This window comes from Tachypleus tridentatus, chromosome 9 (assembly GCF_004210375.1).
Source record: "Tachypleus tridentatus isolate NWPU-2018 chromosome 9, ASM421037v1, whole genome shotgun sequence".
Lineage (NCBI taxonomy): Eukaryota > Metazoa > Arthropoda > Merostomata > Xiphosura > Limulidae > Tachypleus > Tachypleus tridentatus.
This window is the reverse complement of record NC_134833.1, coordinates 10,944,163-10,967,723: the sequence shown is the minus strand read 5'-3', so window position 1 is coordinate 10,967,723 and position 23,561 is coordinate 10,944,163. Positions and strand designations below refer to the sequence as shown.

General features: G+C 33.0%; 1 protein-coding gene across 1 annotated transcript in view; it reads left to right on the top strand.

Moving 5' to 3' along the window:
- LOC143226993 (ubiquitin carboxyl-terminal hydrolase 43-like) overlaps nt 1-23,561 on the top strand; it is a 33,325-nt gene that overhangs the window by 2,671 nt on the left and 7,093 nt on the right. Inside the window, exons 2-7 of the mRNA XM_076458541.1 lie at nt 2,039-2,281; nt 6,912-7,001; nt 12,112-12,305; nt 17,027-17,138; nt 17,782-17,972; nt 21,316-21,442. Coding sequence (XP_076314656.1) covers nt 2,039-2,281; nt 6,912-7,001; nt 12,112-12,305; nt 17,027-17,138; nt 17,782-17,972; nt 21,316-21,442 — 957 coding nt within the window. The remainder of the gene's footprint in view (nt 1-2,038; nt 2,282-6,911; nt 7,002-12,111; nt 12,306-17,026; nt 17,139-17,781; nt 17,973-21,315; nt 21,443-23,561) is intronic.

Sequence of the window (23,561 nt, the reverse complement as noted above, 5' to 3'; positions counted from 1 at the left end):
TACAGGTATCTATAAATTGTTAGAAAACATATGTTGTAGTTCTACGGGTATCTATAAATTGTTAGAAAACATATGTTGTAGTTCTTCGGGTGTCTGTAAATTGTTAGAAAACATATGTTGTAGTTCTTCGGGTATCTGTAAATTGTTAGAAAACATATGTTGTAGTTCTACAGGTATCTATAAGTTGTTAGAAAACATATGTCGTAGTTCTTCAGGTATCTATAAGTTGTTAGAAAACATATGTTGTAGTTCTACAGGTATCTATAAGTTGTTAGAAAACACATGTTATGGTTCTTCAGGTATCTATAAACTGTTAGAAAACATATGTTATGGTTCTTCAGGTATCTATAAACTGTTAGAAAACATTTTACAATTTCTCAAATATCCATAATATTTGAGAAATATGCACTATAATATTATGATCTTGTTTCTGTAAGATTTATAAGTGTTTTCATGCTCTGTTGATTTTGAGCTACGTCTGTTTTGGTAAAACAGTTTAAATCTTTATTTTAAAACTTAGCTAAGTGGAATTGATTATTTGTTTTAAGTGTTTCTTTTGTCCTAAAGAAAACATATAGACATCATGGAAAAGCTAAAATGCAAACAGTTAACACTTTAGTTTCACTTGTTTTAATAAAAAATATTCTCTTGGGTAAAAGTTAGATTTCACAAACCCCAGAGGTATAATTTAGTGATACCAGAGATCATAATATAGTTTTATTAAACTCCAGAGGTATAATTTAGTGATATGAGAGATCATAATATAGCTTTATTAAATCCCAGAAGTATAATTTAGTGATATCAGAGATCATAATATAGCTTTATTAAACCCCAGAGGTGTAATTTAGTGATATCAGAGATCATAATATAGCTTTATTAAATCCCAGAAGTATAATTTAGTGATATCAGAGATCATAATATACCTTTATTAAATCCCAGAAGTATAATTTAGTGATGTGAGAGATCATAATATAGCTTTATTAAATCCCAGAGGTGTAATTTAGTGATACCAGAGATCATAATATAGCTTTATTAAATCCCAGAGGTGTAATTTAGTGATACCAGAGATCATAATATAGCTTTATTAAATCCCAGAGGTATAATTTAGTGATATCAGAGATCATAATATAGCTTTATTAAATCCCAGAGGTGTAATTTAGTGATATCAGAGATCATAATATAGCTTTATTAAATCCCAGAGGTGTAATTTAGTGATACCAGAGATCATAATATAGCTTTATTAAATCCCAGAGGTGTAATTTAGTGATACCAGAGATCATAATATACCTTTATTAAATCCCAGAGGTGTAATTTAGTGATATCAGAGATCATAATATACCTTTATTAAATCCCAGAGGTGTAATTTAGTGATACCAGAGATCATAATATAGCTTTATTAAACTCCAGAGGTATAATTTAGTGATATCAGAGATCATAATATACCTTTATTAAATCCCAGAGGTATAATTTAGTGATATCAGAGATCATAATATACCTTTATTAAATCCCAGAGGTATAATTTAGTGATATCAGAGATCATAATATAGCTTTATTAAACCCCAGAGGTGTAATTTAGTGATATCAGAGATCATAATATAGCCTTATTAAATCCCAGAGGTATAATTCAGTGATATCAGATATCACGATATAGCTTTATTAAACTCCAGAGGTATAATTCAGTGATATCAAATATCATAATATGGCTTTATTAAACTCCAGAGGTATAATTCAGTGATATCAGATATCATGATATAGCTTTATTAAACTCCAGAGGTATAATTCAGTGATATCAGTTATCATGATATAGCTTTATTAAGAACTGTGACTGTTCTCATGTATGTCAATTTCATCCTTGTGAACAGTATAAGAGATACAAGTCTAATATTAAAGGTTTCTTGTATTTTCCATTGTATGATTTTCATTTATTTATTTTTCTTTGAAGGAATGATATTGTAATTTTCTTTGCTAATTGTTAAACATTTGTTCTTATAAGAGAATGATATATATTCTAAGACTAAACGTTATTTTATACTTTCAGGACAGCCATGGACGACCTGACGACGTGGTGGCTGCTGAAACTCTTGCGAACTATGCCAGGTGTAACAGCAGTTTTGTTCTCGATTGTTTCCAGGGCCAGTTTCGGTCATCTCTAGTTTGCCCTAATTATGGAAAACAGAGCAACACATTTGATCCATATATCTGTTTGTCTCTTCCCATTCTTCACCGACAAACAAGACCAGTGTTTGTAAATTTGGTCGGGCTGAAAGGTGACCCAAGACAGGTGAGAATTTTAACTGAAGCAGTACTTAAGAGTGATTTTTTGTTACCTAAAGATAGATGATGCCAGAAGACAAAATTTTTTACAAAATTCAAAATATATAACTAACCTTTTATCAGATGTCTTATCCATTCAACAGTAAGTGTTTTGTTAGAATTGTATCATATGGTTGAAATATTCTCCTAATCTACGTCTCTGTAACATTTATCTTGAAGGTTTGAAAGTTTAAGGCCATTTCAACTATAAAATTTGTAGTTCCAAAATAGGATGTAAGCATAATAAAATAAATGCTATCTCCTTTAACCCCCAGTTTTGACTTTTTTTTTTTTCTATCATATCCTAACTTTTTACGTTGGAATAAAATGATTGGGGAATGAATATCTGTTTACTTTTTAGTTTTATTTAGGAGGTAACTATACACTTCATGTTCCTAAAATTAGCATTAATAACTGAATGTCTCACAATACAGATGCCTCAAATTTTCTTCTTATACAAATGAATATAAATTAAAAGTTTTTATTTACTAGACAACTCTGAGATTTGTGGCTGAATACATACATGTATGAGGTGTTGGTTTTTAATGAAAACGTTGGTAAAAGTTTCTTCAGTACATATGGTTTTGTGTCTGTTGTATAGTTTTGTATTTTTCTTTCTGTTACTATTCAATTATTTATTTTCCACTTTTTTTTTGAAATTTTTTCTATAGTTTTACATTTTGCTCTCAGAAAATGAAAATCAGTTTTGTTTTAGCTTGTCTGCCATGTTAGCCTATTTGCAGAGATGTCAACCATTACGACTGAGCGTAATCATTATGATTTTGGTGTATACATTATGACTATACACTCATACAGATAAATATTACGACTTGTTGGAACTCCCAAATTATTATATATTATATAGGCCTATACAATAAAGTGATAAATTGTTCTCCCAGGGCTTGAAAGGGGTGAAAAGAAAATTTCTAGTGAGATACAAATAAATTTTGATAATAAATAAAAGACATAGTCCAAATGGCTACTTGCGATAATCGTGTTTGTGCTTGAAATAATAAAAAAATATTTGTATCTCCAACGTCTACCAACAGTTTGAGTGTAGAGCTTCTCCATACTGGGTACGTGGGGGAATCTACAGTTATGTCATCAGTGCTTGTCACCCAATCAGCACTCATGTAGATGGGTATTTCTCATTTTCTAAGCGACATTGAAACACCAATGCGATTGTTCACAAGTTGGAAAAAAAAGAGGCCTCGTTTACCAGATTGTCTTGTTTCTGGTAAATCTAAATGGACTAAAACTGTGAATCAAAAATTTAGGAAAGAGTATAGTGCAAAATATCTGGTCATTGCATCAAAATTCAGTGACAGTCATGCGTTTTGTACAGTTTGTCATATCAATTTTTCTGTGGCGCATGGTGGAATAAACGATTGTTCCAGACATATAAAATCAGGATCTCACCAACAAAAGGCTGAGGCGAAGACAAAAACGATGCAGATAATGACATTTATGATTAAAAATTTAGAATATGAAACCATAAATGCAGAAGTGATGTTCATGCGATTCGTCATTGCTCATAATTTACCCCTAGCTGTAGCCAATCATGCAAGACATCTATTCAGAAAAATGTTCTCAGACTGATATAGCAAAAAAAATATGGCTGTGCTAGAACCAAAACTACAGCCATTGTACAAATGTTGGGTTGTGAAGATGACAAAATGATTTCAAGCATACTTACTAACAGTGTTTACAGTTTAGCCACAGATGGATCCACAGACATGGATGACTCAAAACTGTATCCAGTGGTTGTACAATATCTTGACCCTTTGCTTGGAAAAATTGTTTGTTCTCTTTTGACAATGGTGGCATGGAAAGAAGCTTCAATAGGAGAGAATATTTTTAAGCTTTTGGACCATGAACTGACAAAGAGGAAAATTCAGTGGGAAAACTGTCTTAGTTTTCCTTCAGACAATGCCTCAGTTATATCTGGTATAGGTAAAGGTGTGATGGGACACATCCCAAGACGACAGCCTAGCATTTACTTCATGGGCTGTGTTTGTCACCTCATGAATATTGCTGCCCAGAAAGTTTCCAGAGAATCTGCCCTGTCCAGTTTCTGATATATTGATAGATATCCGCTATTTTCTGGACAAAAGTTGCAGAAAACAACATTTCAAAGAGTTTCAAGGATTGTGTAACAAAGAAACAAGAAAAATTCTACAACTTGTTAACACAAGATGGCTATCACTTTGGGTGTGCCTCGACAGAATATTGGACATGTGGAAGCCATTGAAGAAGTATTTTCACTGTGAAAAGGAAAACTAGATTCAAAATGATCTAAACGTGCAGCTCAGTCAGGCAGCAAGACTTTAACAGTCAGGATATCCTCTCGGCCACACAGGGACAGAGTCAAGACACCCTCCCAGCCACACAGGGACAGAGTCAAGACATCCTCCCAGCCACACAGGGACAGAGTCAAGACATCCTCTCAGCCACACAGGGACAGAGTCAAGACATCCTCCCAGCCACACAGGGGCACAGTCAAGACACCCTCCCAGCCACACAGGGGCACAGTCAAGACACCCTCCCAGCCACACAGGGGCACAGTCAAGACACCCTCCCAGCCACACAGGGGCACAAGACAACAGTCTCCAAAAGCAGACAAAGAAATATACGATATAACTCAATATATGTTTAGGCAGTCTGACCTTGCACTAAAGAAGAGACAATCAATGAAAAAAGAGAAGGAAACCAAAGCTTGCAAGGAAGTAACCAAGAAAAGTTATGTGCAGAGCAAGTTAGATAAGTTAACAGTTTTCTGGGACAATGAAATGAACTTGTTATTTTGTCTTTTTCTTCAGTCTGCAATTCCTCTATTTGAGCAAGCCAATTTGATATTGCAAAGAGAAGAACCTTGTATACACATTATGCATAGAACTCTGATTACACAAGTTAAAAATATACTTGTCAGATACATCAAGCCAGTGAAGGCAACATCACTGAACTTGACTACAACAATAAATCCTTACACAAATCTGATGAGGCAGTTTCTATTGGAAATGCTGCCAAGGAATACATTGTTAAAGGACCTGGACCTGATCAACTTCTACACCAGTGTCAAGAAATACTATATTGCAGCTACAAATTACATGATGAAACATTTCCCTCTAAATGATGAACTTCTGATTCACGCAGAGGTTGCTGATCCAAAACTGAAAGTCAGCAAAGATTTCTCTTCTCTACGTTTCTTCACAGACAGGTATTCTATCCTTGTCAATACACATGAGCACGACACTATTGACAAGTTGGAAGGGCAATATTTGAAGTATCAAATTGATATTTTCTCAGAAACTGTCCTTCAGTTGAATGTTGACAAGTTTTGGGTTCAGCTGTCTACAGTTAAGGATGGAAATGGTAACCAGAAGTATGACATTCTGTGTAGGGTTATGCTCGGAATTCTTACAATCTTCCATTCTAATGCTGACAGTGAAAGAATATTTAGTTTAGTGACTAAAAACAAAAGCAAGTTCAGACCAAACTTGAGCACCTCAGTTTTGAACAGTATTATAACACACAAGATGTGTATGTAGTCAAATGGACAATGTTGTTATAACTCCCAACCATCCAGATACATTCTCACCAAAACAAAGGCTGCGACAGCTGCAAAACTATTACAGTAAGTATTATAAACATGATATAAACTAGTCCTTACACAGACTTTTTCTGCTTACTTGTGCATGTTTAATGTTGTTTTACCAGTATGTTTGTTACTCTGAACTAAATAAAAGACATAATTTCAAAATAATTTTTTTATTTATTTATTAAATACACAAAACACAGTCATAAATAAGCAATCTATAGCAGTAATAAATAATAATAGTTATAATAATAATATAATAATAAACAGCTTAGAGACATTGGTCAGGCCTAGTAGCTGCAAATGACAAATGGCTCTGTCTACAATCATTATGCTCAGTCATTTGGCATCTCTGTATTTGATGTCCAGTTGATTTGTAGACCTTTAATAAGGTTGTGTGGATAAAGCAACAGTGAATATTAAATGGTTTATATATTTACCCTTACTGTCTTTTATTTTAAGAGAAAAATTGGTTTGTATACTTTGTTTTTCTGTATCATTGGAATTTGCTGTAAAATAATATTATTGCAAAGATAATACAAGAAATATTATTGTAGGCATTGCAGAGATAATACCATTGTAGAAAGGCCTGGCATGGACAGGTGGATTAAGGCGTTCGACTTGTAATCTGAGGGTCATGAGTTCGAATCCCCGTTGCAACAAACATGCTAGCCCTTTTAGCCATGTGGACATTATAATGTGACAGGCAGTCCCATTATTCATTGGTAAAAGAGTAGTCCAAGAGTTGGTGGTAGGTGGTTATGACTAGCTGCTTTCCCTCTCGTCTTACACTGCTAAATTAGGGACGGCTAGCACAGATAGCCCTCGAGTAGCTTTACGCGAAATTCCAAAACAAACCAAATCATTGTAGAATCTATTCAGATGATGATACTCTCGAGATACTGCCATTGTAGGCTTATTTTGTTAATTGAAAAAATTATTATTTTTTTGAACTAAGCTTACATTTTTAAACTTAGAAGAATATTTTATTTGTTCTGGTCAGGTTAAGCTCGGTGTCAGTATGGATATTCATGCCACTATAAAGGAACTCAGGGAAATCCTTTCCAAAAATCATCAGATTCCCAGTAATCAGGTAGGTTTCTAATAAGATTAAAGATGAAAATTAAAATAGATAACATGCAAGGTAAGTTACAGCTTGAAAACCATAGTAATTCTGTTCTAATTCTTGTGGTATGCATCTCCATAATTTCGCTTAAACCTGTCATGACAGGCTCAGTATATAATATACACAGGTTAAGTATTTATATTATAACTTTTGAAGCAGTGTGTGTACATTCACAAAATTTGGTAGACTTTTAGTAAAGATTGCACGTTTTTTGTCCACAATTATATTTACTCAAAATATGTTTGTGAATATCTTAAGTCTGTTTTGTTACTAATCTGAGTACAAAGTAATTTTTATGTTATGGTTAAAATAGAACTATTCTTCATCCTAAAAATCTCAGATTTCATCTGTAATCTCCAAAACCTCCTAAATACATAAATTATGCTTTTTTCATTCTGCAATGCCTACAAATTATAATATGAAAACACAAAATTTTAATCTAAATAGCTTAAATCTCATAATATGATACATTTTTATGTATTTATTATTTTTAATATATTGACCATCTAGTCATGCCTAGCTAACATTAAATAACTTGCACTAATGTGGTGCATATGTACTCATGTCATCATATCCAATAATATGAAATGGACCTTTAGTCTGTATAAGTTCCTAAACTTATTTTCTTAAAATATAGAACAGTAAAATAAATAAGAATTGGAAACAATTACATCTTCAAGTTATAATGGCCTTTGTACTTGTTTGCTGGTTGCTATAGGTTACTGAGCATCTTCAAATTTTCTACATGGTGGATGTGAAATGAAATAATATTTTCTTAGATTTTATATGTACATTTGAAATAACCCAAATCTTATAAATAGCTATATTTATTCTCTAGAATTTCACTATAACTTATGAAACTGAATAACTAAGATGTATTTTGTCTAAAAGTATATATATAAATTTTGAGCAGACTAAGGATACAACTTACATGCTTGAAATTGTGGTTAGAAAGATGAGATGGCTGAGAAAGCAGTTAGGAAGACATTCTAAGCTCTTGGTTGATTATTCACATCATATATTGAAGTAAATATATATTTAAGAGACCATTCCAAAAAAAAGGAAAGAGGTAAGGTGGGCCACCATGTTTGATTTAGTATGTAAGCCATATCTCAACAAGGAGAAAATATATTAGATTCTTATTTTACATTCTAGCTTGTCAGTATTGGTAATTTGAATTCTATAATTTGTACAAAATAGACTTGGTATTTTGACATATAATTTTAACCACTGCTGGATTCAACATACCACGTGACTCACTAAAATCTATATTAAAGTGTGTGTTTTAATATTTACTTTTAAATTATGAAATTAATTAATATATGTAATACTAAGATTTGTATTAGAACCTACATTTTCATATCAGACTTATTGACAAATTTATAAGATAATAGTTCATTAATATTTTGAATGCAAATAAATGAACTTGATGGCATGCCCTTTGACCTGTGACCCATAACAATAGAGTTAATGGGAAGCTCGTAACTAGCACGTTCCGACATTCGCACGGTGGCAGCACAATCGTCAGGATCCTTCACCTTGCTTGTTGTTGCCTTCTCTGGATGTGGACTTGGTAAATACACAATGTTTGGTCGTTATATGTCGTATGTAACTTATGTAGGAACATGAAATAACTAATATATAAATACATTGTGTGTATTGTGTTTGTGTATTATAACAAGTTTTCTTTTCTGAAGTGAATCATGAACTTTTATATGGGTGATAGTAGAGGCCTTGTTATTGATTTCAGTGTCATTTATGTCTAAAAAAAGTACAGAGTAGGTGCATGACGAAACAAAACAATGTGAGTTTTGTGGTGATAGTGAGCTTGTGATATTTCTTTATTTTTGTGTTTACTAAGGCTAGAGTTTTGTTATAGATGAGTATTTTAATTACGCAAATGATTAACTCATTATGGTATGCTGGGGACAGGATTATGCTTAAATAGTTGTAAGTTACAAAGATATATCATATTGAGCAGAAATTGTGTGTCACAAGAAAGGTGTTATAGTGTGCATAGCTTTGAAGTGTATTCCTGGATTGAACGTGAACATCCTGGTGAACTTTGGCTTGACATCACTCTTGCAGTCCGATTCAGGCATTTTGTTTGTCGAGCTTTCCTATCCTTTGCTTCCGATGTCTGTGAAGCTGTCCACAGAAACACACTTGGAACAGTGTTTGGTCACAAATGTTTTGCTTGAGGTTCATAACCTGAAAGAGAATTACTTATAAAAAATATGCATCACTAAAATCCACTTGTACGTGTACATATTATGATGTATAACTTGTCATACTTATAAATATTCACAACATTGGGTTAATATGAAATCATAAAGGCTCTAGAAGCAAAAAAAAAAAAAATGTTTAGTGATGGTGGCAGGTGGTGTGTATGTGTGTGTGTAGGTATGTGTTATTGTTTTTGAGTGTGTGTGTTCCTCGGCCCCTATGGTGGTAGTGGTTGAGGTAGTAGGGAGAAGTAGTGGGTGTTTTTGGTTTTTTTTTTAATACTGGAATGATAATTACCAAAAGATGTTTCACTGTAGTATTCTGTCAGTACAAAGTGATCATGGTACATGACACAGCTTGGTCCAGGCTCCCACACACGAAACTTGTCCTTAGGATCAGCTCTTCTGATGAATTCAGCATTTTCAAACACTCTCTCTTTCCTTACTTGAATTAGACAGAAATCTGTGCCCACCACGATTTTTGCACAAATGAACAAAACATTCTGTTTGCAGCATACTATTGTTTTCTGTTAAACTAACACTATCAAACACTGAAAACAACCAGACAAACAGATAAATATGGTGCTTGTACCCTCTTGATTGTGCTGCTGCCCCGAGACTACCTCAGAACTATGATACTATTAGTTGACCACTGATAATGGAGGATTATTAATTTTAGTCACAAGCCACCATCTGAGTTAGAATAAAATATGTGTAGCCCGTTATGTTAGGTACAACACGACAAGCTCTTTGAGTTAGGCTACCTACAGAGTAATAAATGCTTCTTTGTGGGACATAATCACATTCTAACAATACACCTTCAGAATTTTAAGGCTACCTACAGAGTACTGAATGCTTCCTTGTGGGACATAATCACATTCTAACAATACACCTTCAGAATTTTAAGGCTACCTACAGAGTACTGAATGCTTCTTTGTGGGACGTAATCACATTCTAACAATACACCTTCAGAATTTTAATGTTTCATCACATACATGATTCTTTACATCTATCTTCTCTTTCATTTAGAAATTAAAGTTTGTCAGACTTGGTAAGATTACATGTGGAAATATAAATAAACATTGACATGTAATAATTTATTTACTGAGCTTTGATGCTGAATAATATATAATGGCATACTGTAAGTAATTTTATTCAATTGTGAATCAGTGTCAGTTGAAATGCAGTATATTAAAGGTGGTCAGGTTTTGAATAATCTAATGCTGTCATGACGTTCCTTTGTTCTTATTGTTTGTTTTCAAGATATTTCTGAGTACAAATGCAGGTCTCTCAGAATTACTGTACAAAGTATTACTTTGTTAATGGAATTTCACCAAACCTGGTAGAAATTGAGTATTTACATTAAAGGAAACCTTTGTATTGATTACAGTCTTGTCAGACGTCTGCAGGTTTGTTGAAAGGATGTTATTTTAGAAACCTTTGTACTGATTACACAGTCTTGTCAGACGTCTGCAGGTTTGTTGAAAGGATGTTATTTTAGAAACCTTTGTATTGATTACAGTCTTGTCAGACGTCTGCAGGTTTGTTGAAAGAATGTTATTTTAGAAACCTTTGTACTGATTACACAGTCTTGTCAGATGTCTGCAGGTTTGTTGAAAGGATGTTATTTTAGAAACCTTTGTACTGATTACACAGTCTTGTCAGACGTCTGCAGGTTTGTTGAAAGGATGTTATTTTAGAAACCTTTGTATTGATTACACAGTCTTGTCAGACGTCTGCAGGTTTGTTGAAAGGATGTTATTTTAGAAACCTTTGTATTGATTACAGTCTTGTCAGATGTCTGCAGGTTTGTTGAAAGGATATTATTTTAGAAACCTTTGTATTGATTACAGTCTTGTCAGATGTCTGCAGGTTTGTCAAAAGGATATTATTTTAGAAACCTTTGTATTGATTATACAGTCTTGTCAGACGTCTGCAGGTTTGTTGAAAGGATATTATTTTAGAAACCTTTGTACTGATTACAAAGTCTTGTCAGATGTCTGCAGGTTTGTTGAAAGGATATTATTTTAGAAACCTTTGTATTGATTACAGTCTTGTCAGACGTCTGCAGGTTTGTTGAAAGGATATTATTTTAGAAACCTTTGTACTGATTACACAGTCTTGTCAGATGTCTGCAGGTTTGTTGAAAGGATATTATTTTAGAAACCTTTGTACTGATTACACAGTCTTGTCAGATGTCTGCAGGTTTGTTGAAAGGATATTATTTTAGAAACCTTTGTATTGATTACAGTCTTGTCAGACGTCTGCAGGTTTGTTGAAAGGATATTATTTTAGAAACCTTTGTACTGATTACACAGTCTTGTCAGACGTCTGCAGGTTTGTTGAAAGGATATTATTTTAGAAACCTTTGTACTGATTACACAGTCTTGTCAGATGTCTGCAGGTTTGTTGAAAGGATATTATTTTAGAAACCTTTGTACTGATTACACAGTCTTGTCAGATGTCTGCAGGTTTGTTGAAAGGATATTATTTTAGAAACCTTTGTATTGATTACAGTCTTGTCAGATGTCTGCAGGTTTGTTGAAAGGATATTATTTTAGAAACCTTTGTACTGATTACACAGTCTTGTCAGATGTCTGCAGGTTTGTTGAAAGGATGTTATTTTAGAAACCTTTGTATTGATTACAGTCTTGTCAGATGTCTGCAGGTTTGTTGAAAGGATATTATTTTAGAAACCTTTGTACTGATTACACAGTCTTGTCAGATGTCTGCAGGTTTTTTGAAAGGATGTTATTTTATGTGTTTATTTCTCCTTGTTAAAGAGGGGTCACAGATCTATGTAACATAAAGTAGTATTAGAAGTTTATTAACAGTTAAAGATCTCCTTCTAGATAGTTTTGATCGAGTTAGGAGATGATGGTTTTCAGCAGACCTACAGTGATGATGATGTCTTGTCCATCGTTGATGAGAATCAGGAAGTGTATGCTGTGGAAACTCCAGAATTGAAACCAGCCACACAAAGTGAAGGGGAATATATACTTCTATTGTGGGTGAACAGAATTGGAACAGGAACTCAGGGAAGGATGTGAGTGTCACCTAGTGCCTTATATTTAAAACATTGTGATTACAGCTTTTGTAGATTTGGTTTATGTGACACTGCATGAAAATATGTGATGTCCAGTGGTCTGATCTGTTAACTGTAAAAGAAGCCTGACTATATACTTTCAAGTATATTAACATAAAAAGGACATGATAGCCTCAAGTTCACTTACATGACGAGAGAAGACATTATAGCCAGTGACATAAAAAATATGTCAGTAACCTCAATTCTTACGATGTAAAAGAAACAAAAAATATTTCAGTCCAGAGAAAGACATAGTCAGTAAGGAAGAATTATATAATATGAAGAATCACCCCCTTGTTTGTTTTTTTTCCAAGTCATTGCTATGAGAATTTTTGTAAGCTATAAAAATGATTAAAAAACTATTTTAAGTAGAAATATTATGTGACTTGTGTGCTGAAGTTTCTCGTGTCATGTTTCATCTCTGTAGTGCTTTATTAGAATTCTCTAGCAGGTAATTAAGATTTAATCCTTTTTTGGGGCAGCTAGAGTCTATATCAGTGTTTCCCAAAGTGGGAGCCACATCCCTCAGGACCCATTAAGTTTTTCTAAGGCACTGCCAGAAAATGGACTCAAAACAAAGATGGTCTCATGATCTAATTATAATACATATAAATTGATAAGAAAAGATCACATTAAGTTACAAACATAGAGTTTAACAGAAAAAGTGCTTCATAGATGTCATTGGAGTTCATGAGTAATTATTTTTTTGAAATTGATAAATTACATATCAAGCAATTTTTATAGGTTTGGGGTTTCAACTGTTTTCATTTACATCAAGGAAGCCTCAAACTATAAAGGTATTGGAACTATTGGTCTATATGACTGTGGTTTGATTTGTGATAACCGTGTTCAGTAATGTTTTAAATATCATTCTTAGTTTCACATATATCCCAGAGGTGTTAAATATTCCTAATTGGGTGGAATCATTTTGATTTTGAACTCCAGGTTGTACTGTTATGACCATAGTCTATAACTCCAGGTTGTACCATTACGACCATAGTCTATAACTCCAGGTTGTACCATTACGACCATAGTTTATAACCCAGGTTGTACCATTACGACCATAGCCTGTAACTCCAGGTTGTACCATTACGACCATAGCCTGTAACTCCAGGTTGTACCATTACGACCATAGCCTGTAACTCCAGGTTGTACCATTACGACCATAGCCTGTAACTCCAGGTTGTACCATTACGACCCTAGCCTGTAACTCCAGGCTGTACCATTACGACCCTAGCCTGTAACTCCAGGCTGTACCATTACGACCATAGCCTGTAACTCCAGGCTATACCATTACGACCATAGCCTGTAACTCCAGGTTGTACCTTTATGACCATAGCCTATAAATTCTGATTTTGTGTTGTTGTTTTTCATGCCTTCTACCTTCAATATAACACAATTCAGTAGATTTGTTTGTGGGTGAACTGGAACAAAGTCACTGTTTAGATGATGGTCATTGAAGTGTGTGTTAAATACTGACCAGTCAGGAAACATATATCGTTAGCTAGTCCATTCAGGAGATGTGACAACAAAGTTAATTTCATGAGAAAGATGTCAAAATGAAAGCTACTTCATCAGAAACAAGCATGTGGGAAAAGTAAAATATTAGAAAAACAATGGACAGAAAGAAAACATGACAGTCAAGTTTTCTACTTAAATTTATAACAGTTAAAGTGAATAAAAGAAAACAGTAACATTTAATTACAATATAAGAAGAAATTACATCTTGATACGTAGCTCTGGTATTACAATGTAAGAAGAAATTACATCTTGATACGTAGCTCTGGTATTACAATGTAAGAAGAAATTACATCTTGATACGTAGCTCTGGTATTACAATGTAAGAAGAAATTACATCTTGATACGTAGCTCTGGTATTACAATGTAAGAAAAAATTACATCTTGATACGTAGCTCTGGTATTACAATGTAAGAAGAAATTACATCTTGATACGTAACTCTGGTATTACAATGTAAGAAGAAATTACATCTTGATACGTAACTCTGGTATTACAACATAAGAAGAAATTGCATCTTGATACGTATCTCTGGTATTACAATATAAGAAGAAATTACATCTTGATACGTAACTCTGGTATTACAATGTAAGAAGAAATTACATCTTGATACGTAACTCTGGTATTACAATGTAAGAAGAAATTACATCTTGATAATGTAACTCTGGTATTACAACATAAGAAGAAATTACATCTTGATACATTATCTCTGGTATTACAATGTAAGAAGAAATTACATCTTGATACGTAGCTCTGGTATTACAACATAAGAAGAAATTACATCTTGATACATAGCTCTGGTATTGCAATATAAGAAGAAATTACATCTTGATACGTAACTCTGGTATTACAATGTAAGAAGAAATTACATCTTGATACGTAACTCTGGTATTACAATGTAAGAAGAAATTACATCTTGATACGTAACTCTGGTATTGCAATGTAAGAAGAAATTACATCTTGATACGTAGCTCTGGTATTACAATGTAAGAAGAAATTACATCTTGATACGTAGCTCTGGTATTACAACATAAGAAGAAATTACATCTTGATACATAGCTCTGGTATTACAATATAAGAAGAAATTACATCTTGATACGTATCTCTGGTATTACAATGTAAGAAGAAATTACATCTTGACACATAGCTCTGGTATTACAACATAAGAAGAAATTGCATCTTGATACGTATCTCTGGTATTACAATGTAAGAAGAAATTACATCTTGATACGTATCTCTGGTATTACAATATAAGAAGAAATTACATCTTGACACATAGCTCTGGTATTACAACATAAGAAGAAATTGCATCTTGATACGTATCTCTGGTATTACAATGTAAGAAGAAATTACATCTTGATACGTAGCTCTGGTATTACAATATAAGAAGAAATTACATCTTGATACGTAGCTCTGGTATTACAATGTAAGAAGAAATTACATCTTGATACGTAGCTCTGGTATGCTGGAATGCAGGCCTTACACCAAAATGATACATAAACCAGAAATGCAAAGAAGAGATTACAAAATAATACATTTGGGGTAAGCTGAACAATATTCATGAAATAAACTACAGCTGAAAATGTATCTCAGGATGGTTGGTATGGGTATTAACACTTTTACCAGAATAAAGTAGAAAACAACGTTTTAACCTTCTTAGGTCATCTGAAAGATATCCAAGCACTATTATAGAGATATAGTTTCAGTTTCAGGACCTCAGATTAACCTGAATATGACCTGAGAAGGTCAAAATGTTGTTCTCTACTTTATTTTGGTAAAAGTGTTAATGCCCATATCAGCCATCCTGAGATACATTTTTCTTCTAGTGGGTTTTGCATCATCACAAACTACAGCTGAACATAATGAGGAAAAATATGAGGCAACCACATTGATTATAAACAATGTAACTTTTGTCCTGCAAGAATACTGCAGAAATTTAAGTTTGAAAGTTCTGCTGATAAGTACACAAATTAAGATATCTTTATGTTTATACACAGGTTCAAACTTTGCTAGATTAGTACAACTAATTTGTATGACATTGTTACCTTAGCTGGTTACATTAATTTTTTATAACAGTGTTACCTAAGCTGTTGGATCTAGTCTATATAAGTGTTACCTACACTACTGAAATCAGTGTATGTAACTGTGTTTCTATAATAGTGCTTGGAAATCTTTCAGAATGTTGATACTTGATTTTGAAATAACAGAAAGTAAAATCCAACTGAAGGCTTCTCAAAAAATTATTCAAATATTTTAATATACTCATCTTTTTCTGCACACTCCAAACTATATATATTATAACCATAAAGAAAACACATTAAAATGAATTAATAAATAAAATATGCCGCATATTTTAAAAAGGATTTTAGGGTACAAGGTACAACGTGGGATTATAAAATGTATACTAGGTTTTGGAGGTGACTGATGAAGTAGGACCCACATTGCAGTGGGGATACACTGTCTATCAGTCTTAACCTCCAATTCGCTAATCTCACATAAGATTAGAAATTTAGAAATTAGGAAAGTGAGATGTATTTGGTTAAGCCCACAACGTCCTACATCTGTGTCACCCTTCACTGCCTGCAGACAGTTGTGGGAAGGTGACTGGTCTCCCAAGTTAAAATAAGAATAAGACAATGATAAACATAAATAACTAACATTAAAGAAAATAAAAAAATAAGGAAAATAAGGTACAACTACTTAAGGTGTAAGTAAGATAAAACTTGCATCTTGAAGTTAACATTCCTACCACCAATATGGTAGAGCATCTAATTAACACGACATCAGTAAAGTGATAGTTTAGTGAGACTGTTGTACTTTGATATGTGACTCGAGGTGTACATCCACATAAAGTAGTGCCAAGTTCTTAAATGACCGCATTTTAAACTAAAAACAAATTTTAGTAAAATTTCTCATTTTACTTTCTTTGTATTTATTACACAATAGTTTAATAATTTGATTTGAAATTTCTGTATTAAATCCATTAACTGTTAATTTTTGTATCAGTATATCAACATTATTAATAAAGTATTGTAATTTATTACAAATGTTATACACACACACACACACATTTAGAATAAGCTTTTTGCATGATTTTTAATATTAGGTGACTAAGACTAATATATGTTTATCTGATGACTAGCACTAATATATGTCTATCTGCTAGATTTGGTTCTCCATATGTTCTCCAAATCTCAAGAGAAGCCACGTTTAAAGAGATACAGAAACAAATGTTGGTAGCAATGGATGACATACTACAGAATGATGTTTCATTAGAGGTAAGGGTGTGTTCACCAAGGTGACAGACTTCACCTTCCATTAGAGAGTTCTGCTTCCCCTATCTGGAGTAGTCTTCTGAGATTTTAAAAATTTTCTATATTGTAACTCCCATTGACATGAAAGTGTTAAATTTTTTCTAACCTCTCTGGATCTATTTAATAACTCTTTGATCCCTTTGTGAGACTCTCCTTAAAAGAAAAAGGTAATCCTTGGAATGTTAATGGAGCTAGGACTGCTGGATGAACTTTTATATTGACCTTTTCACAAAATGTCACAGTGTTGGCTTTGAAATATATATAGTTTCACCATGACTGAATAATTCTAGTTTAAGAAAAATTCAAATTATACTTTTGTTTTGTTTAAACTAATATGAATTTACTATAAAATTAAAAAAAAATATCAAAATTTATATTAAAAAATATTCACCCAACTTACAAAGCTCTCTTAGTTGTAATTCATTTTCTAATAATAAATATGTGGAAGTGTTAGTACCTGGCTAAACTGACGTATGTATTGCAGTTTTTGATGATTTTCAGTTAAGTGTGGAATGATCTTTTTTGTGATCAGATAATTAATTAGTAGATAAATATAATTATGGTTTTGAATAGCTACAGGATCCAATAACATCACTTGTTTTGTTAGAACATTGGAATTGTGCTACGTTTGAGGGTTATTGGTGGACTTTCTGGCAAATGCTACTTACCCAGTGATGTGGACCACCCACTGTACATGCCAACTGTTGACCATGCTTTGGAAGCTATAGAAGCCACTACTGTAATGGGGCCACACCATTTGAAGTTGATTGTAGAATGGGACCAAGAGACAAAGGAAGAGTATGTTCTTCATGTTCTTGGATCTTGTTGTTTTCATTTAAGTGTTATGTGATTGATATGTAGTACTTGTACACTCTGTCTGCTAACTTCCACAATAAAATGACTGGATCTGAAAACCAAAACTTTTTAAATCATGTTACTGTGTTATAGCACTCAAACAAACAGTTTTGCTATCTTGCTTTGTTGCAAGCTTCAAACAAACATTTCCACTATTGTCCAGTTTTGTCATTAATAATTTCATTGTTTTTCTAGAATTGTTTATAATGTAAGTTTTATATATATATGTATCACATTATTAGATATTGTAAAGACTTAATTTTATTTGTGTATCAAAAGCTTATTTCTGAAGTGTTATCTTCCCTCGCACAAAGCTATCTGCCTTCTATGCACTGATAAAGATATTTTTGCTGACAGCACACTGGTCTTTATACCCTATTAGTTTTGTGCTATTTCTTAACGTGTACATATCATGTGACTACTTTCCACCAATACCATTGCACCATCTATATTGGTGTAACTCGCTCCCTGTGCTATTCCCAGCCAATTCTCACCTTTTTGGTGATTGACACGCTATTTTTTTAGACACGTGTTTGTGTTTTCACATCGCGGCTACTATTTATAAATGTCCTTCTTTGCCATTTCAAGTATTTTTTTGAATTTATTTCTTGTTACTAAATTAAAAGAAACCACAGTAAAACTTTATCTGCTAAGGAGCAACAGGCCTTGATTCACAGGGAGTTGATTCGTACGTTCGTCTAGCAGCGATTTCTTCTTGTTGTCATGAGAAAATCTTTATGGGTAAGAATATAAACAATGAGCAGACACTGTGGACTTTATGTGGCATCTGTTGTCATGGTAAAGAATTGTTTTTCTTCTGAGGTGATTTTTGGTAAGTTTTGCAACATACACACCTGGTTGATATATCTAAGATAAGCATGGTTAAGATGCCCTTTGCACTTATTCACTCACTGAAGAATTACATATTTCACTCCATAAGTGCTTGGATTTTAGTAATTTTGTCTTCTAAATAACTTCAAATGAATTGTAAGTTTGATGTATGTTATTACTATATATTTTATTACTATATATTTTCAGTAAATGTTTTGTACATTTTTTTAATACCACCTGCTTTTTAGACTCAGCATCTTTCATGGTTATGTTAGTTTATTGTTGAGATGTACTTTATTTATGTATTTTTATATTGTGTGTAAGTTACACATCTTTACATTTAATTTGTTGTCCAACTTGAGTAATTTCTTTTTGTCATTGTTCACTATGTCATTTGTAATCTAGGTTAATTTGGAGGAACTGTAGGTTAGACATTGTTTATTAACACATTTTCTATGTAAATTTCTTCAGGTTGCATGTTTGCTACTCTTACATTCTTTGTGGAGTAGATACATTTAGGTGGTTTGCCCATTTCATAAGTACTTTGTTAATTAGGTATGTTTAGATATGTTACATAGCATTACTTACAGTAACGTATAATTTATTGTTCTATTTGAATAATTATATTTCTTTTATTATTGTTAACCATGTGCCTTGTTTCCATTTTCATGAGTGTAGGACTTCAGTGTCCTTTGTCGTCTAGGTCAGCTTAGTGGAATGCTAACTTAGATACTGATTATTAATGTCTTTTTTAGGTAATTTTCATTGGCTTGCATGTTTGATTTATATCTGTTTATTTACTCATCTTTGGGGGATTGGTGATTCTCACATCTACTCCTGGATGATTTCTGGTCTCCATATTGTGTTTCTTTTGGTGGTTCATCAAGCTCTATCTCACTTTCTTCCTCTCCTACAGGAGACAGTGGTTATTCTGTCATTACTTGTACTACTAAGTCAAGGAATACCAGTTCCAGATCTCTTTGTTTTCAGATACTGGATATCCTTTTTTTTGTGGGCCCACAGTCACCACTTTGTGGTCTTCACTTCTTCTCTTTTGTTTTTTTTCTGGATTCCTGAACCTGATGATGGATTATCTTTTCCCAACAAGATTCTCCTTGAGGAGTGGTTCCTCCTTTCACAGATGTCATCATTGTTTGTATTCATGCATGGCCTTTCTCAGGTCCATTGTCTCAGTCCAGGGACTGACTCCATGTGTTGCATGTTTCCCTTCTCAATCTGTTCGCTTTTTCTATGTCTATTTATCAAGGACAGTCATGAACCTTCTGATTTTGGCCACCTTGCTGTGGATTATGTCCTTCCAGCATTTTGGTTTCTTGTCTTTCTCTCTTCTTTACATGATTTTTGACAAAGTCTTGTCCACTTTATCACTTCCCAGCTATTGGACAGTTTTATTGACTTTTATCCCTTTCTCCAGTTTCTATCTGGTATTTTCTTCCCCTGTCTTTTCTCTACTTTTCCATTCATTTCAACTACCTGTTTGGGTTCTTAGTGTTGTTGAATAAACCCTTTGTTGTTTTTCACTTAGACCTTTGCCTTCCTGTTCTATCAATCTCTTCTTCCTCAGCACCTGTTTCTTTCTCTTCCTGTTTGCAATCATCTTAATTCAAATATTTATGCCTTTGGTGTTGCCCATGTCCTTTATCACTCCTCCTGTGTCATCTTCAATCCTAACTGGTTCTTCCCCTCTAGGTCCTGTGCTGCCATTTTGAGTGGTTTAACTTTCTCACTCATATACTTACATCTTGTTCTGATCCTTACCATTTTCCTGGTCTGCTTCACTCCTTAAGGAGATGTAAGATACACACTACCTCTTGGGATTCACATTCACACAGTCTTCGTGCATTCTACGTGTTGTTATTCTGTTCCACACAAGTACAATATCAGGCACAATCCTATGACAAGCAAAACATTCTGCCTGACCATTACTTGTCCAGTGCTCTAAGTATTACCACATTCAGTTCTGTCTCACTTTCCTCTTCCCTCGGTGAAAACCACACCTGTTCCAGAAGTAGTGAGATGTACTCCACTGATGTGCATCATTTTCATTTTACGTCTGTTCATTTTAAGTAGTCACTTTCAACTTGGTTTGATATTTGTACACCTAAATTGGCCCCTACAAGTTTGCAGTGTGGGATTCTAGCTTTGTGTGAGGGGTTGGGGGAAGACCATTTTGTCAGTTAACATTTAAGTACACTGAAAGTGTATTTCCAAGAGGTTTTTTACAATGTAAAAACAATATAAACAAAGTTGTTTCTTCTCAATTCAGGTTTTAGTTTGTGGACAAAATCCAGACTGTTGCTTACTGACAAAAATTAAGGACTACTGGCTTGACAGTTTAAAACTGTTTACTTTTACAGTTTCAAAATTAAGACATTTTAATTGTAATTTATTAGAACAAAAGTGGTTCTCAAACCCGAATCTCTTATGTTTTCAGGATGATTAGTGATGTTGAGGTCCTTATGGAAGTGGATCCCAGTGTTCAAAAACTAAGAAACCAACAAAAACAGGTGCCTAAAGTAACTCTAGATGACTGTTTCCAGCATTATTTTGTGGAAGAAAAGGTTAGTATGAAGAAAACACAAAAAAAACAAGTTGAAGTGCATTTAGTTTTACATTCCATTAGTGTATGTTAATATAAAAAACAACAAGTGGATTACAGTGTAATGTTATTTTTCTACTGGAATAAACAAGGTGAAGGATATTCTGTTGTAATGTACTTGACTATTTGTACGTTAATCTGAAGAGAAATTACCACAATGTAACCATATTAGTATTGTGAATATAGATATATGAGGTGAGGGCATTTATCTATAGTGTATGTAACTATGTTAGTATCATGAACATGTATGTATTAGGTGAGGCATTTTGGCTGTAATATACCTTTATTTATAATAAATTTCTAAGAGAGAACTTTGTAAAATTTCAATTTTTTAGGCTCTTAACAGTAATGTCATTAAATATATTGTTGTTAAATGTGGTTTGTGGTACAAGTTTTAAAATAATTAATATTGTGAAGCTGACAGTAACATAGTTTAAAATAATTTCCAGCATGCATATCCTAATATATCTTAATACAAAGAAACTTATACACATTCAAAATGGATATGATTGTTTAATCAACTACGAAGACAAGGTGAGCGAAAAGTTAAAAACAACAAACTGTTGATGTGATGCTGGACAAATGACTGCATGCAGTTGTATTGTTGCACAAGGATATAGGTTATTGGTTGTTTGTATTGTGTTGTTGCACAAGGATATAGATTATTGATTGTTTGTATTGATTTGTTGCAAAATGATATAGATTATTGATTGTCTGTATTGTATTGTTGCACAAAGATAGATTATTGGTTGTTGTATTATTGCACAAGGACATAAATTATTTATTGTTTATGCTGTATTGTTGCACAAGGATATAGATTATTGATTGTATTTTACTGTATTGTTGCATAAGGATATAGATTATTGATTGTTTGTATTGTATTGTTGCAGAAAGATATAGATTATTGATTGTTTGTATTGTATTGTTGCAGAAAGATATAGATTATTGATTATTTGTACTGTGTTGTTGCACAAGGACAGATTATTGATTGTTTGTATTGTTGCACAAGGATATAGATTATTGATTGTTTGTATCCTATTGTTGCACAAGGATTCAGATTATCGATTGTTAGTATTGTGTATTGTTGCACAAGAATATAGGTTACTGATTGTTTGTATTGTATTGTTGCACAAAGGTATAGGTTATTCATTGTTTGTATTAAATGTGAAACAATAGAATAACAGTTGTAAGAGTTTGGATTTAACTGTATAATTGTGAACCAATAAAATAACAGTTTCTAGTGATTGTAATGTAATAAGTAGTATCTTTATATAAAAACTACCTTTCAGTTGAACTATTTACAGTTCAAGTACAAATAACAGTAAAATAAACAACATTTCAATTGGAAATAGTAGAGAATATAAAGATTAGATATTTTTTGAATCTACATTATTTTAGGAACATTCTTTTTTAAAACTGTTTAAGTATCCACTGTTTTGGATGTATTTGAAAGAGAGCAAATAGTAATTAAAACAAATCACACCCTTTAAATCAGTGTTTCAAAACTTATACAGTTGGTTCACAATCATGAAGTTAATGCTGTTAGACTCAGCTATGGCTTCTATTCACGACTTGCATCGTTCTTGTAATATTGCATTCCATGAGTTTTGATTTCATGTGTAGAAGACCTAAACGTTACTACAGCACTGAAGATTGGTTTTGTTTTTGGATAAATGGAAGAAAATATTTATTTTATATTTAAAGTCATTTAGCATGACAAGTGCTACATTACTTGTATGAGTCATTCCATATCAAATCATCCAGGGAACTACAAGTGACCCACACAGAATGGATTGAAAAAATTCACGTGCTCATCTACTCATATAATGACAAATTGCCAAAGATTACATCAATATCTCTAACAGTTTCTGATTTACAGCCCTGTAAAATTTTTTTTTTTTTTTTTTTGGCAAATTCATTTTTGGGCAAATTTTGGCTGCTTAGAGCTGCAAGAGTAATGGTGGCAGAAGGCTGAAATTTGCTACACTGACTGAATTAATCTCACAGAATTCAAAAATGGTCTCAAACCAAGTTTATCTCTCTTAGGTTTCATAGTGAGGCTGTAAATTTACCTGGAAACC